Source organism: Mustela nivalis, assembly GCF_964662115.1.
Source record: "Mustela nivalis genome assembly, chromosome: 7".
NCBI lineage: Eukaryota > Metazoa > Chordata > Mammalia > Carnivora > Mustelidae > Mustela > Mustela nivalis.
The window spans coordinates 6724288-6741009 of record NC_139026.1 but is presented as its reverse complement, the minus strand read 5'-3'; the positions used below and the strand labels follow the sequence as shown (position 1 = coordinate 6741009).

Genomic DNA, 16722 nt, shown 5'->3' with positions numbered 1-16722 from the left:
ATCAGACCTAGTGTTCAGTCACGGGATATTTATTATGAATAAATAGACCTGTCCCTCGCTGATGGAACTTACAGACTAGTGGAGACAGATACCGTCTCACAAATGAATGTGAGTTTTTTACTGGCCAGTAAAAATTCCAAAGTGATCTGCCACAGGACCTTTGTACATGCTGCTTGTGCAGCTTAAAATGTTCTCTGCCTACCCTCATTCCCAATCTGCGCTTTGTCTAGGTCACTCCTACTGAACTTTCAAGTTCTCAATTAACAGGGAATCCTTCCTGAACTCCCAGCCCAGCCAATGTCTATCATCTATGCCTACTTATTACTTCTCTTTTTTTCTTTTAAAGATTTTTATTTACTTGACAGACAGTAAATTTTTATTTACTCACAAGTAGGCAGAGAGAGAAGGGGGGGAAGCAGGGTCCCTGCTGAGCAGAGAACCCGATGCGGAGCTCAATCCCAGACCCTGGGATCATGACCTGAGCCGAAGGCAGAGGCTTAACCCACCCAGGCGCCCCGGGCCACAGCAGCTTAATGATGCTGCAGGGCTGAGCAGTCTTGAATACAGATCCTCAGTCCGGACCAACCATCACACTGTGCCACCTTCAGTGAGAAAGGGTGGGCTGTGAGTTGTGAGAGAATGGCAGAAGCCAGGGGAACAGACCCATCTCTGGAGACAGACCTGAACTTGCATCCCAGATTCCCTGCTCTCCACTTAACCAGTATGTGACTTCTGGCTTAACCTTCCTGCTCTGCAGTTCCCCCATCTGTGAGACCAGAAGAGCAGTGACCTGGCCCTGTTGTCATGGGAATTCAAAATTAGGCACAGAAAATGCTTGGCACAGAGCAGGTGCTTAATAAGTAACAGCTGTTTTATTCTTTTTTTTTTTTTTTTTAAGACTTTATTTATTTATTTGACAGAGAGAAATCACAAGCAGGCAGAGAGGCAGGCAGAGAGAGAGAGAGAGAGGGAAGCAGGCTCCCCGCTGAGCAGAGAACCCGATGCGGGACTCGATCCCAGGACCCTGAGATCATGACCTGAGCCAAGGCAGTGGCTTAACCCACTGAGCCGCCCAGGCGCCCCACGGATGTTTTATTCTTATTCCAGAGGGTGGGGGTATGGATACGTGTCAGTCACCCAGAATGTACTCTTCATTTTTTTTTTTTTAAATTAAGATTATTTATTTATTTATTTATTTGACAGAGATCACAAGTAGGCAGAGAGGCAGGCAGAGAGAGGTGAAGGAAGCCGGCTCCCCGCCAAGCAGAGAGCCTGATGTGGGGCTCGATCCCTGGACCCTGAGATCATGACCCGAGCCGAAGGCAGAGGGCCAACCCACTGAGCCACCCAGGCGCCCCTTTAATCTTCATTTTACATGTGAGATTTGTGGGGTTCGTGAATGATTGATACGTGATGTCCTTGCCTTTGAGGCCCGTCTCTGGGGTAAGCATCTTGGTAATGTGGTGCTCTCCAGAGTTCGCGCAGTACATTTCATGCACGGCCGCCTCTCACAGCACTGAAGGGGGAGCAAGGCTGAGATTTCACCTGTTCTGGGTGTGAAAAACGAAGGCCTTTAGGGATGAAATGAATTGTGTGAAGGTCTCACGGCCAAAGTAGCATCTTTTCCTTTTTGGGGGGGATTAGTTTTGTGAGTGTGAGTACTGATTTCTGCAGGGAGTTCGGCCTGTCAGGCAGGCAGTCCCTAACAGCAAAATAAACAAGGCCTGAGTGACAATGCACTGAGGTGGCTCTTGGGGCGCATGGCTGGCTCAGTCCACAGAACATGTGACTCTGGGTGTCCACAGAACATGTGACTCTGGGTTCAAGCCCTACACTGGGCATGGAGCCTACTCGAAAGAAAATACAGTTGGGTAGCTCTTGCAGTGGACGAAAGACCTGGAGAGTTGCTAAAAAGACCTGCAGAGTTGCTAAATAGACCGCTGTTGACCTGACCAGACGTGTGCCCTGTGGAGCCCAGCTTGGAGTGGGTCCCGTTGAGGCTTGGATGAAGAGCCTGAGAATTGTGCTGTGTTTGTGGCTGACATGCCCTGGGAAGGCCGGCCTGGCACGACGTGGGGTGACTGCCCAGGGCTCCTGTAGACTCCAGGGGCAGGAGGCAGATAGAAACAGATGATGAGATTAAATCAAGATGAAGGTAGAGCTTTGCAGAGAAAATCAAGCCTCCAAGTACCGCGAGGCTCTGCGGTCTAGGAGGAAGATGGTCGGTCGGGTGTTGGGGCGTCTGGAAGCGAGTGTGTGTCCACGGTGAGGCGGGCTCTCTTAGGCTGGTAGCAGCCTTGAACAAAGGCTTTACCCTCGGCCCTGGGCAGAGTAGGGTTGTTGCGGAATTGGGAAACCTGCCATGTAAAGGGATGGTTGAAAATAACTCTGGGTCCCCTTGGCCAAGACGAGATATTAGAGAAGATGACAGGCTGCGGTAACTTCAAGTAGGTGAGGGACCCCACCCTGGAGACAGAGTCATTAACGTGGGTATGGTGTGGGAGTCTGTATTTTTTTTTTTTAAGATTTTTTTTTTTTTTTTTAATTTTACAGAGATCACAAGTAGGCAGAGAGGCAGGCAGAGAGAGAGAGAGGGAAGCAGGCTCCCCGCTGAGCAGAGAGCCCGATGTGGGGCTCGATCCCAGGACCCTGAGATCATGACCTGGGTGGAAGGCAGAGGCTTTAACCCACTGAGCCACCCAGGCGCTCCGGATTCTGTATGTTTAGACTCAGGAAATGGTGATGCCTCTGAGATCTGGGAGCCGTCGTCCCGAGGAAGAGAGCGGGGTCCCGGAGGGCGGACGCCGGCTGGAAAGCAGACCGTGTGAGGACGCAGAGCTGGGCTGAGCGTGCCGGAGAGGACTCTGAAATCGTGCAGGAGTGGGTTGGGTGGTTGTGGTTGTGCGGGCTGATAAGCTCCTGGCGTGGGGAGGTGTGTGTGGGTGGCGCTCCCAACTTAAAAACATAAAGGGACCTTTATAGAAAAAGGGCTTTAAAGAACATGCAAGTTGTTCAGGCTTCCGAAAAAACGCTTTCGCTCCTTATTAGTATATAAACCTGAGGCATCCCATGTGGCGGCTTCATTTTAAGTTCATTAAAATTGAATAACATTGAAAGCTCCTGAGCATCACTCACCACCCCCCAGGGCGCTCTGCAGCCCTGTGTGGCTAGCGGCCAGGGTCCTGGTTGTGCAGATCTAGAACGCCCCCATCGTGGCCGGAAGTCCTCCTGGCCAGTGTTGGCTGTTGTGCCCAGATGTTTGGAAAGCAGAGCCCATGGCAGTCAAGGGCTGAGCAGGCAGTGATTTTCTCTGTTACTAACAGAGTTCACCTCTGTTTTGGAGGGAAGGCTTAGGGAGTTACATAACCTGCCCAGGGCAAGGGCAGGTAAGTGGGTCAGTCAGGCTGGAATCCAGTCCTGCTTGCTACTCTGTGGCCTTAGTCACTTGTTGCAAGCCTCAGTTTTCTCATTTGGAAGATGGGCTAATCATAGGCGACACTTCACTGGATGGCTGTGAGGGTGAGAGATGTAACGCTTGCAAAACACTTAGCAGAGCGCTGGCATCACTGGGCATTAATAATTTTCTCTTATCCATTACTTGTAGTCTAGGTGAAAACATCTGATTTTGTCCTTTTATTCTCCAATTGGCATTGTTTCTTTCTTTTTTTTCTTTTTTTGAGAGCGAGAGAAAGAGCATGAGGTGGGAGAGGGTCAGAGGGAGAAGCAGCCTCCCCACTGAGCAAGGAGCCTGACTCGGGACTCGATCCTAGGACTCCAGCATCATGACTTGAACAGAAGGCAGTTGTTTAACCAACTGAGCCACCAAGGCGCCCTGGCATTGTTTCTTAACCCTAATTTTTTGGGGGCGCCTGGGTGGCTCAGTCATTAAGCAGCTGCCTTTGGTTCAGGGTTCTGGGATTGAGCCCTGGGGAGCCTGCTTCTCCCTCTCCCACTCCCCCTGCTTGTGTTCTCTCTCTTGCTCTCTCTCTGTCAAATAAATAAATAAAATCTTTTAAAAAAATTAGTGCAGGCAGCGGGGCAGGGGTGGTTGGGGAAGAGGAGAAGGAGAGGGACAAGCAGACTCCGGGCTGAGCCTGGAATCTGCCACAGGGCTCCCAGGGCACGTCAATCCCACAACCCTGCGATCGCGACCTGAGCTGAAATTGAGTCGGATGTTTAACCGACTGAGCCACCCAGGTGCCCCTTTATTCTTATTTCTAAGAAACCTAAAGCTTAGGACAGTTAATTTGTAGAAAGAAAGATAGATGTCTGTGGACATTGGAAAGGTGTCTGAGAGGTGTTGACAAATGAGAAGAGCGAGTTGCAGAACAGAACAGCTTGTGTGGTTTCTCTTACGGGAGTAATAATAGAAACTGTGCCAGTACTTTATGTAACTGCTAATCCCCACAGTAGCTCTGTGAGGAAACGGGTGCTTAGGGTAAATTGACCGAGATGACTCCATAGTCACTGGCCGCCAGCTTCAGCCCGCTTTCCCCATTCCCCCGCTGTGCAGGGGCCCCTGGCTGCTGTGCCCGTGTTCTGCCCGGCAGGCTGTGCGTGCAGGCTGTTGAGAGTCTTTTGATGCGCCATTGGTGGATTCTTCATACCTATCCCCTGAGGCAGATAGTGAGAATCCCCTGGGAGGGGGCAGGGGGGCTTCAGTCTGCACTGGGGAGGACCCTCCTGCTGGGGCGGTCCAGTGGGTGCTGGTTGGGGTGCCGTTTCCTAATGGGGTGGGCTCTCACTGATGAGTGCACCTGTCTTGGCTCAGATGCCAGCGTTGGCAGAGTTTGGATCTAAATGTTGCGGTGACGGAAAGAAGGGGGTCTGGGGTAGTGGCTGGAGCTTTGCCTCTTCCCTTACCCGTCAGTAAGGGAAGGGTCTACCCGCTAGCGGATAGACCCTCGTAAGTAAGGGTCTACCAGGAGCATCACCTAGGAGGGAAGCAGCCATCCCCTTCCCTCTCATTTTTGGGGTTCCTTTATTTTTCCACGATCATAGTGCACCCTATAAAGGCTGTTGCAGTTTAAAATGAACTAAGAGGGGCGCCTGGGTGGTTCAGTGGGTTAAAGCCTCTGTCTTTGGCTCAGGTCATGATCCCAGGGTCCTGGGATCAAGACCCACATTAGTCTCTCTACCCGGTAGGGAGCCTGCTTCCTCCTCTCTCTCTGCCTGCCTCTCTGCCTACTTGGGATCTCTGTCAAATAAATAAATAATATCTTAAAAAATAAATAAATAAAATGAACTAATATAGACCTCATCCTCACAGCCCCTTACCTGTGACTGTGACTGTAAAACAAATTGCCCCCTCATTTAAAGACTTAAAACAATCAAGATTTCTCACTCACAGTTTCTGTGGACCAGAATTTGGGAGCAGCTCTGCTGGGTGGTTCTGGCTTGGGATCAGTCAGGAAATTACAGTCAGATGTTGCAGTTACCTAAAGCCTGGATCTTGGGCTAGGGCACTCAACGTGCAAGGTGGTGCTGGTTACTGGCAAGAAACCGTGGATCTCCTGTGAGAGGACCTCTCCCGTCTTCCCCAGCACTGTGCAAGTGTCTTAACGCAGTGACTGTCTTCCCCCAGAGCAGTCAGAGAGGGCTGGGCAGAAGCTATCCTTTATTTAATTTTTTTTAAAAGATTTTATTTATTGGGCGCCTGGGTGGCTCAGTGGGTTAAGCCGCTGCCTTCGGCTCAGGTCATGATCTCTGGGTCCTGGGATCGAGGCCCGCATCGGGCTCTCTGCTCAGCAGGGAGCCTGCTTCCTCCTCTCTCTCTGCCTGCCTCTCTGCCTGCTTGTGTCAGGCAGAGGGGCGGCGGGGGGGGGGGGGGGAGCAGGCTCCCTGCCGAGCAGAGATCCCAATGCGGGACTTGATCCCAGGACCCTGAGATCACGACCTGAGCCGACAGAGGTTTAACCCACTGAGTCACCCAGGCGCCCAAGAAGCTATTTTTTATGATGGTTTTATCCTTTACTCTTTAGGATCAATCTTGGAGATCACGTGGCCTCCCGTCCCGTTCTAATCGTTAGAAATAAATCTGTCTGCTGCACATTTAAGGGGGCCTCCTTTGAAGGGATGAGGAAACATCAAAGCTCATGCACAAGGTTTTCCTCATTTTTTCAGCCATTCAGTAATTATTCTCAAGTCTGCTATGTCCCAGGAGTTCAGATACAGAAATGTCAGACATATAAGGCTTGATCGCAGCCCCCGAGGAGCGTGTCGTGCAGGTAGAAGGACAGCTGTGGTTCGGGCAGTGCTTTACAGCCTTACTGAGGACTTCCATGGATGTTCATATTGAACCATCTGGTAACTTGGTGTGATCTCTGCGGCCAGTGGTAACCCCACTACCTTGTCCTCCGGGGCTCAGATGCTGGGGGGTTTTCTTAAGCTGATAGAACCTGACTTTGATCCCAGCAATTCTGACTACGAATCTCTTGCACTCTCTGCTGTGTTCCATGGCTGCTGGGTCATCCCCTGCCTCAGAGGAGGGCACGGAGGCTGCAGTCCCTGGGGAGCTCTTGCTACTTCCACCTCGCTTTTTTCACCACATGGAGCTGTCCTCCAGGGCAGACAGGGTCCTAAGTCCTCCATTGACAGTCGCTGTTGTCTTTCTTTTTGCAGAAAGCCCTGGGTGTGCGGCAGTACCATGTGGCCTCAGTCCTGTGCCAACGGGCCAAGGTGGCCATGAGCCACTTTGAGCCCCATGAGTACATCCGTTATGACCTGCTAGAGAAGAACATTGACATTGTTCGCAAACGGTAAGGGGTAAGGCTGTGGGGGGCGGGGGGCTGTGGAGACTGCCCCAGGGGGCTGCTTCTGCTTCCTGCCCCTCTCAGGCAGGGCAAGAGGTGCTTGGCAAAGGATGGCTGGTGATGGCGATAGGATCCAGGCCTTTGGGGTACAAAGTTCCCTGCCGAGGGAAGGCACTGCGGGTTGGTGATGGGCCTCGGCCTTCTCTGCCAGGGGAGAACCCACTGTCAAGGAGCCTGGTGATTTGGGCTCTGCGTAGGGAAGGTCTCAGACGCTCTTTGGCGCTGTGGCCTGAACCCTCCAACAGCCCTTTCCAGGGCAGACCACTGACCCTGAGCCAACCCCCTGGGATCCGCCAGGCCCAGAGGCTGCAATCTGTATTTCCTCTTCGGTGTATAGGTCTCGAGGAGCGCTCAGGCTTGAGACCCAGAAGGAAACTCAGGTGGGGTCTTGAGCATATCTTTTTTTCTGGGCCTCTCTTTCCTCTTTGGTGGAACGGTGGCCATTTTGCACTGCTGTCCTGTGTGCCAGGTCCTGCGCCAGACGCTGGCACCGGAAGGATGCATGTGACACCACAGGAGGATGAAGGGGGAGTGCTGGTAGTACAGAGCAACCAGCACTGCTCCCGGAGCTCGAAAGACTGTAGACAGGACTGGGCGCTTGCCCACCTGGTGACCATGACCCTGGGATTAAGAGAGAAGAATAGGAGTCTATCCATTTATAGCCAAGGAACAGGCTCGGGTGGAGAAGCAACTTGCCAGGGGCACACAGTGAGCGAGCAGTGGGACCGTGTCTCCCTGCCCTTGTCCACTGCTCTAGCCACCATCCCATCTCTGCCGCCACTTAGCCTCCTCTTTACTGGTGTCCTCATTTCGGTGTTGAGTGGGGAGGGACTATCACAGTCTTCATCTCCAGCAGCCTTCAGCCAGGTGTCACCTGATCAGAGTAAGAACTGAGGAATGTTCACCAGGGATGGCTATGGGAATAGTAGCTGCCTGTGTGTCTAGTTCGTTCTAGGCCCTTCACATACCTTTCTTTTTTCTCAGCAACCCCATAGGTTGTTGTTATATCTGCCTCGCCATTTGCTGATAAGGACAGCGAGTATCAGACTGGGGAAGTCCCCAGTCTGAGGTCATAGATCTGTTGAGTGGTTGGACCCAAACTCAACCCAGGTCTGTCTGGCCCCATTGCCTTTCGCTGTTTATTTTGGCATCGTTGTGGTTTTGTCTAGGGTGCCCAGGAGGATCATCCTGGAAGCTTTTTCTTTTGTAAGATTTTATTTATTTGAGAGAGAGAGAGCGAGAAAGAGAGCATGAGCTGGCGGAGAGGCAGAAGGAGAGGGAGAAGCAGGCTCCCCCCTGAGCAGGGAGCCCAATGTGGAGCTCGATTCCAGGACCCTGAGCCGAAGGCAGATGCTTAACTGCCTGAACCACGCAGGCACCACCTTGGAAGCTTTTATTCATCTATTTTTAGAAGATTTTGTTTTTGTAGAACATTTTATTTTATTTTATTTTATTTATTTATTTTTTTTAAAGATTTTATTTATTTATTTGACAGAGAGAGATTACAAGTAGGCAGAGAGGCAGGCAGAGAGAGAGAGGAGGAAGCAGGCTCCCCGCTGAGCAGAGAGCCCGATGCGGGACTCGATCCCAGGACCCTGGGATCATGACCCGAGCCGAAGGCAGCGGCTTAACCCACTGAGCCACCCAGGCGCCCCTAGAACATTTTATTTGTTTTCTTTTGAGAGAGAGCAAGACAGTGCATGTATGGGCAGGGGGAGGAGCAGAGGGGGAAGGAGAGAGGGGGAAAGAACTCAAGCAGATTCCACCCTGAAGCTGGGAACCCCGTGTGTGGCTGGATCTCAAGACCCTGAGATCATGACCTGAGCCGAAGCCAAGAGCTGGAAGCTTAATTGACTAAGCCACCCGGGCACCTCTAAAAGATTTTGTTTTTAAGTAATCTTTCCATCCAGTATTAGGCTCAAACTCACAACCCAAGGTCAAGGAGTCCACCAATGGAGCCAGCCACGCACCCCACCTCAGAAACTTCTAGAACTACTGACACCTGGGCCCCGATTCCGATTCAGTTGGTTTAGGCCTGACTCCTCCAAACGTGGTCCGTGGGTGAGCAGCACCAGCCGCACCGTGGGAGGCTGGAAGTGAGGCTGTTCAGAACAGAGTCCAGCGGATGGAAATGTGAAAGCCGTCCAAGGCTCGGAGACGTGCGGAGGGACTCTGCCTCCACCTTGTGTTCGTGACAGAGGGGGCCCGGTTCTGTTCTCGGGAAGCCAGGTCTCTGTCAACCAGTAAAGCCGAGGGACAGATGGACGCAGAGGCCCTGTTTGACCATCCCTAGTTAATCCTTAAGGAAATGCGGTCCTGAACTCGTCCTTTGGCTTTTGTCATTGTCAGGCTTTTTTGTACAACGTCAGGCATTCGCTGTCAAGGTCTTTGGTTCTAAAGCCCATGTGCTATTTTTCGTCTCCCTTGGGGCCGGAAAGGGGCTGTGCTTCGTGCCGTGAGTCACTGCCCGTACCCCAGCCTTGCAGACGCTGCCACAAAAGGGGGCAGGCTGTACCTCAGGCCCGTGCTATTTTTACTCGAGGTTCTCATGACGGCAGAACCGTAGAGCTTTCCAGAGTTGCCGGTTGCTCTGCTGTTGTCCACGGAGCCAACTCCTTGGCAGCTCTTGCTCTCGGGGCTGGATCAGTGTGGGAGTGAGGGGCTGGAACTCAGGCCGGCGGAAGGGAGTGTCTCTGCTTTCCCAGCAGAGTCCTAGCGGTGCGGGCCCTGAGAATGCGAGTGATCGAGCACTTTCCAGAGCCTGGGCCTGGTTCTGGCTTCCAGGTGTTCCGGAGGGAGGGATAGCTGGGCCGCAGTGCTCGGCTCCTGGCGTCCTGGCTCTGCCGCTCGCTGGCTTGTGCACGGGGCAGGTTCCTTCCCCTCGGGGCGGAACAGGCTCCCTGTCCATGTCTTGAGGAGCCAGAGGCTTGTGTACATTAAGGCACTTAGAGCCATGCTGAGCTAAAAGGATGTGCTGTGAGCAAATGAATCCATGGTAACAGAAGACAGGTCACTGGTTGCTCGGAGTATGGGGACAGGGGATGACAAAGGGCCACAGGAAAACTTTCGGGGGTCATGGATGTGTTCTTAGCTTCATTGCAGTGGAGTGTTCACAGGCGTGTATGCGCGTCAAGACTAACAAATTGTGGCGGGGGGGCGCATGGGTGGCTCAGTCGGTTGAGCGGCTGCCTTGGGCTCAGGTCACAATCCCAGCATCCTGGGATCGAGCCCCGCGTTAGGCTCCCTACTGGGCGGGAGGCCTGCTTCTCCCTCTCACTCCCGCTGCTTGTTTCCCTTTCTTGCTGTGTGTCTCCCTCTGTCAGATAAATAAAATCTTTAAAAAAAATTAGTGATCAGTATGCTGGAAAAGCAGGTATCCTTAGAAAAAAACAAGCCTGCCCACTTCTTGGGATATTGTCACCTACTCATCAAGTGATTTTTGGAGCACCTGGTGTGTGCCGTGTGCCAGAAGGACCGCAGCGAGCAAGGCGGATTCGTGCCCGCCGGCATGGAGCGCAGGCGCCCTGGCCGTGCCCACCACCAGGGGCGCCGCGGGGCAGAGAGGGCCTGGCTGTGGGTGGGCCGGGGCTCGTGCAGCCAGCGCCCCTCCCTCTCCCCCCAGATTGAACCGGCCTCTGACCCTCTCAGAGAAGATCGTGTACGGACACCTGGATGAGCCAGCCAAACAGGAGATCGAGCGCGGCAAGACATACCTGCGGCTGCGGCCCGACCGCGTGGCCATGCAGGACGCCACGGCGCAGATGGCCATGCTGCAGTTCATCAGCAGCGGCCTGCCCAAGGTGGCCGTGCCGTCCACCATCCACTGCGACCATCTGATCGAGGCCCAGCTCGGCGGGGAGAAGGACCTGCGGCGGGCCAAGGTGAGCGGAAGCGGCACCGAGGGCCGGTGCGTGTGACCTGGGACGGAGGGCAGAGCCCTCAAGCTAGGCTCTTTGTTTGAAACATTTTTGCTGTTTCCTAACTCTGAAAATACCATTTGCTTATTGTGAGGATGTTAGAGAATACAGAGAAAGCCTTAAAAAAAATAAAAAGCTCAAAACCCCCCCAATCCCTCTTAATCTTCCCGCATTAAAGGCATCTTTTTGTGGTCATTTTTCTGTTCTGTTGGGAAAATCATGCAGCCACCAGGTTCAGCAGCAGCATCTTGCTGCTGCTCTGGAGAGGGTGACTTAAGCTTCCCTCCTACCAGCCTCAGCCATCTGCTCACGTGTCGGCTGATTCTTGAGGACCCCGGCCGGGTGACCGGCAGGTGGTGTTGCTGTTTGTAAATCCGAGGGGGCCGAGGCCCTGTGCAGGGAACCCCCCCCCCCATCTTGAGCGCTGTCTCTCACTGATGGGCCTCTTTGGGGGCTCTCCTCTGGGAGTTTGCGTCACGAGGTAGAAACAGTTGTGTGCCACGCGGAACAGTTTTTTTCCTTGACTTCCCAGCCTTCCGTACGGAATGAGATTGCCGCTCCTTCCCCCAGCCCCTGCCTGTGGTACCTTTGTGTGTGGCTGCCCTTGACCACGGCAGATCTCTGCCAGCTCTGGGCGCCACCCTTTCCGCCCCCTGCACTGGAAGTGGACACCCCTCTTGGGGGGCCGCTGGCAGGAGCTGAATGCTGGCAGGGCCGCCGTTGAAAGTGCTCCGGCTCCCAGGGTCAGCACAGCTCACAGAGCCTCTCAGACCCATGGGAAACATTCTTGTTTTCCCACTCGAGCCCTGCCTTCCCACCCTGGCCTGTCAGTCTGGATCCTGGCTGCCAAGAGCTCTTTTTCTGCTCTTTTTCTATGGAAAAAGCCCAGCCTGCTGGCCAGAGGTTTCCCAGTTAGCAGCAGCTGGGGGTGTTGGGGGGCAATGTTATAGGGGCCCCTGCAGTGCCGGCAGCTGGCTGTGGCCAGGAACAAGGTCCTCTGCAGCCCTGGGAGTGACTGATCGCTGCAGGCCACCGCCTTCAGGGTCTGGCCCTCCCTTTACTTTATGGATTCCGAATCTACCTTCTGGAAATGCCATTCACAGGTTCATGGGATTTCAGTGTTTACTGACCACTAGTGATGTGCTGGGCGCTGTGCTAGACGCTGGGGATGCGGTGTGGACAAGACAGGGGCCCTGCCTTTGTGCATCTCGGAGGCTGGTAGGGAGACAGACGCCAGACCATCACACAAGCGGGTCATTGCCGATTCAGATGTAGCTTATGAAGGGGAGACAGGATTCTGAGAGAGTATAAGAAAGAAGTGTAATTTAGACTCTGAGGGGAAAGGGACAATCTCTTGAGAATGTGACATGTCAGCTAAAACTCACACAGATAAGCTGATATTCACTGGAGGAAGAACATTCCAGGCAGAACAGTGTATGTATAAACCCTGAGGCGGAAGCAACTTGACGCATTTGTGGAGTTGAAAGGGGGTCCGTGGAGGAGAGGGTGGTGTGAGCTGGGTGGGGGCAAGCGGCCCTGAGGGCCCTGGGCACCGTCCTGGGAGTCCCCGAAGGGCTTAAGCAGAGGAGGGTTATGGTCAGATTTGCATATATTTGTGGAGTCCCTGTGGTTGGGGATCAGAGTGGCAGAGTGACCTATCCAGGATCACACAGCCAGAGAAGGCTCTAGGCTGAGTTCAGGCCGAGACTCTGCTCCACCATTCTGTCCCCCTCCACCACCGCCACCACTTGCCCAGACATGAGAACACGCACTCCCACAACCACTGCCTCCTGCCCGTGGTGCCAGTGTTATATAAGTGACTGATTTGAATGAAAAAGCTCTCTTAGTAATTATTAATCAAGAGAAATGGCTCCAGGGGCCCAAGTTTTTTTATGCTATTTGTTTGTGTGGGGCTACTGATGGAACTCAGAAGGATGCATGGTTGGTCTGGAGTTTAAATGAAGGAGACTCTGTGGCCTTGAGGGTCTCTGTTGAGGGCCCGGGAGCTGACAGTGAGTCCCTCTGCCTTGGAGCGTGGGTCTCGCATGCCCAGAGGCCAGCCCATGTCATTGCCTGGTTCTTCCTTTGGGACTCGGTGCAGTCTGCCCTGGTCCCTTCCCTTTTGTGACTGGAGTTTCCCCTGTCCAGGAAGACTCTTCCTTTAGTCTTCCAGATAAACCCTGAGCTCACATCAGCTGTGCTGGGAAGCCTTCCCTGCCCACTGAGGAAGCTACCTACCAGTTCCAGGCAGAGTGGGCACAGCCTGTCCTGTCGTGTTGAAATCTGCATTTTAGCACATGGTCTATCAGAGTCTTTCATTTGGGGACCATCAAATGTATTACCGAATTCTGAGCACCTAGAACGTGCCAGGCGCTGGTGTTCCTAGATGTCCTCTTCCTTATAAGGGAGGTAGCTCTATCTTATGTTGGAATGTAACTCTTGGGTTATGTGGCTGCACAGACCTGGTTTCAAACCCTAGGGTTTAATTCTGGGATCTCCAGCAAGTTAGATCATCTTTGAGCCTCTGTTTTTTGCATCTGTAAAATGGCCTCGAAGACAGTGCCTTCCCTCTTCGGTGGGGGGGACTGTAAGCATGTGTAGTGCAGTGGGCCTTCAGTAACTGTCCGCCAGGGTTGCCAACGTTGCCTTAAGTGAGGCATCCAAGGCTTAGGTGGAGTAACAGCCCCTCGCGTGAGCTACAGTGGGACTGGACCCCACACTTAATCCCAGGCTTCCCTTAGACAGCCCCCTTCCCCCAACACCATATCCCAGTTAGATGGTCCTGTGGTGGTTGTGCCCCTCACTGCTGGCCTTGACGGAGGACTTGACTGCCAGAGGGACCGTTGGAGATGATGTAGCGAAGTTCCTTCCACAAATGAGGAAACTGAGATCGGGGTAGAGAAGGGACTTGTGCCAGACCCACTCCCTGGCCAGGTGTCACAGAACTGTCTCTGCTCCCTTGCCTTTCTCCCTAGGCCAGCCAGCTGAGACGGGGCCAACCTCCAGGCCCTTTTGGAATTACTTGTAGAGGCCTGCAGGAGAGGGCCTGTCTTCATAGCACCAGCATTTCCGAGTCGGGTGGCGGTGGGTGGGGAGGGTGGGGTCAGCAAGGGTCACCCCAGACACACACTGTGTTACTAATGTTCTGCTTATTGACTTGTCTCAATAGGACATAAACCAGGAAGTGTATAATTTCCTGGCAACTGCGGGTGCCAAGTATGGTGTGGGCTTCTGGAGGCCTGGCTCTGGGATCATTCACCAGGTAAAGCTGGGCTTAGCCTGCCTTTCTGGGGGAAGGGCCCTTAGGGACTCAGAGAGCACCTCCTGGCCTACAGGAGCACAAGGCTAGAGGCTCAGGATGGGGGAGGGGGCTTGTATTGTTTTTTTGTCTTGTTTTTTCCCACGAGTGTTACTCCTTGTTGCGTGGACACCTGAGATTGGATGGGTGTTCTGTGTGCTGGCACTAGACTTAGCACTTGACAGATAATAACTTCCATCATTGTTCACCACAGCTCTGTGAGGTGCCTCCGGGGGTCTGGCCCCAGAGCCAGAGCTCTGCCCCATATGCCGCAGGCGCGCCTCCGGTCACACCAGGCGTTCCTCCCCCCTCGGTGCGCAGAGCGCTGCTTAGGGTCTTTCTGGCCCTTCTGGCCCTTGATTCTGCAGGATGGAAGTACCCGAGGTCACGTGGCTATGTTAGCCAGGGGGTTTTCCAGGGTTTCCTGGATGGATGATCTTTGAGCGATTTTGTCTCTGCGAGTGCAAGTGTGTGCCTGTGTTTCTGGGGAGATCGGGGCTTCCCTTTCACCCAAGGTGACTGGTGTCTGGGGTGTGCACTGGTTTGCGTGTCCGTTTGCTGTCCATCCTGGATGTGTGAGGCCTGCCTCTTCGCACCTTTCCAAGGTGACCCTTCTCCCCACCTCTGTCCCAGGCCTCCGTCAAGATGAGCTGAGTCAGGCTGTAATCTGACCCTGCTCCAGCACTGCCCCGCTCCAAAACCGGAGCCCGCGGATCACTGCTCTGCCCTTTCGAGCCATTGCCCTTGCCAGGAAGGGACTGCCTGGGAACGGCAGGTCACAGCTGTGTGCCGGGCGTAGAAGGCCTCTCTGGGCGGCAGCGCTGGGGAGTCAGGGAGATCCAGCTTTGGACTTTCATCGTGAGGGACACCCTAGTCCAAGGGTCTCCCTTTCTACCCTGTTAGAAACACACTGGCCGCCAGCTAAGTGTACAGCGTGATATATTTTTCTTTTATTTTAAATTGCTATTTTATTATTTTAAAAATTTTTATTAAAATATTTTATTTATTTAGACAGGGTTGGGGGAGGGGCAGAGGGAGAAGAGAATCTCAGGCAGATGCCACACTGAGTGTGGAGCCCGACCTGGGGCTTGATCTCAGGACCCAGAGATCATACCTGAGCCGAAACCAAGAGTCAGTTGCTTACGGACTGTGCCGCCCTGGCACCCTGATTTTTTTTTTTTTTTTATTCATTTGAGAGAGAGCAGGAGAGAGTTTTCATGTACATGTGCGGGGGGAGGGGTGGAGGGGAGGGAGATGCAGACTCCCCACTGAGCAAGGAGCCTCCATTCGAGGACCCCGGGATCATGACCTGAGACGAAGTCAGACACTTAACTGATTGAGCCACCCAGGCGCCCCTAATTTTTTCCTTTAAAAAGAAGATTCCCTTGAAGCCCGTGATCTCTGTGCAGCTCCGGTTTTTCTCTCCCCTGCCCCCACCTCGATGTCAGGCCATCAGCAGCTCTCACCCACCACGTCCAAACCAGACCTTAACCCCTTGCCTCCACCTTGAATGTCCTGTGCCCAGGCCCAGCGCATCCTTCCTCCCCATCTCTGCCTTTTGGTTACCTCTGAAGGCCCATTGCCCTCGGTCCCGGCATTAGAGCCCCCTTGTGTGACCCTCTGTGGGTCCCCTCACATTATGACCCCCATACGTGCAGGTGCTTGTGCCCTAGACCTTGTGCTCGAGGGTCAGAGACTGCACTTCACCGAGTCCTCTGTAGCTCTGGGCCTGGGCCCAGGTGGGTACAACTAGGTCCTCGGTACACCTGTGCGGATGGCTGGCTGACGGACACTCCTCTCCTCCATGCATGTCCAGCTGCCTGTGGAGGTCACAGTCACAGCCAGCTTCATGGTGACAGTTTGTACAGGCCTAGGGTCTGCACTAACCCCTTCCTTTTGGACAGGGACACATGGGTGGTCTCTGCTGTGTAGACCACACCGAATTCTGTGTGTCTGCTCTACATGGATCAGACCTGCAGAACCTTCAGGAGCCTTATCTTTTTTTTTTTTTTAAAGATTTTATTTATTTATTTGACAGAGATCACAAATAGGCAGAGAGGCAGGCAGAGAGAGAGAGGAGGAAGCAGGCTCCCTGCTGAGCAGAGAGCCCGATGCGGGACTCGATCCCAGGACCCTGAGATCATGACCTGAGCCAAAGGCAGTGGCTTAACCCACTGAGCCACCCAGGTGCCCCAGGAGCCTTATCTTAACGAGTTTTAAACTTCGGCTTATGGCTGGGGCCAGGAGGCCGGAGAAAGGAACCAGTTGAGCAGTGTCCTGTCCAGCAGCTGTTTGTCCAGGAGTTCCTCTCTGTTGGCCCTCTCTCCCGGCCAGTTGCCACCCTCCCGGGGAAGGAGCCAGCCCTTCTAATGGCTGGCAGTCCTGAGAGGCAAGACCCCCTCTCCTTGCTGAGTCTGCTGGGAGACGTGTAGCCCAGCGCAGGGGTCCTGGGGTTTCTGTAATGTTCCATGGAGCCTGTCCACCATGAGGCAGGCGCAACCAATCATGGAGCCTTGCATGTCTCTGACCTCCTTGCCCCTTCCCAGCATCCGAGCGTGTGCTGCAAAACAATAAACAGAAATACTGCCTCTCCCAGTAATACACACGATCTCATGGAGTTAGCACTGTGAGCACTGCTGGCTGTTTCTGTCGATGCGCAAACAGGTCTGGAAGGTGAAGTGACTTGCCCGAGTTC

The 16722-nt window shown here is 53.6% G+C and overlaps 1 protein-coding gene across 1 annotated transcript in view; it reads left to right on the top strand.

Moving 5' to 3' along the window:
• The window catches only part of ACO2 (aconitase 2), a 51158-nt gene that overhangs the window by 22557 nt on the left and 11879 nt on the right, over positions 1 to 16722 (top strand). Inside the window, exons 3-5 of the mRNA XM_082739980.1 lie at positions 6622 to 6758; positions 10435 to 10693; positions 13899 to 13991. Of these exons, the coding sequence (XP_082596106.1) occupies positions 6622 to 6758; positions 10435 to 10693; positions 13899 to 13991 (489 nt within the window). The remainder of the gene's footprint in view (positions 1 to 6621; positions 6759 to 10434; positions 10694 to 13898; positions 13992 to 16722) is intronic.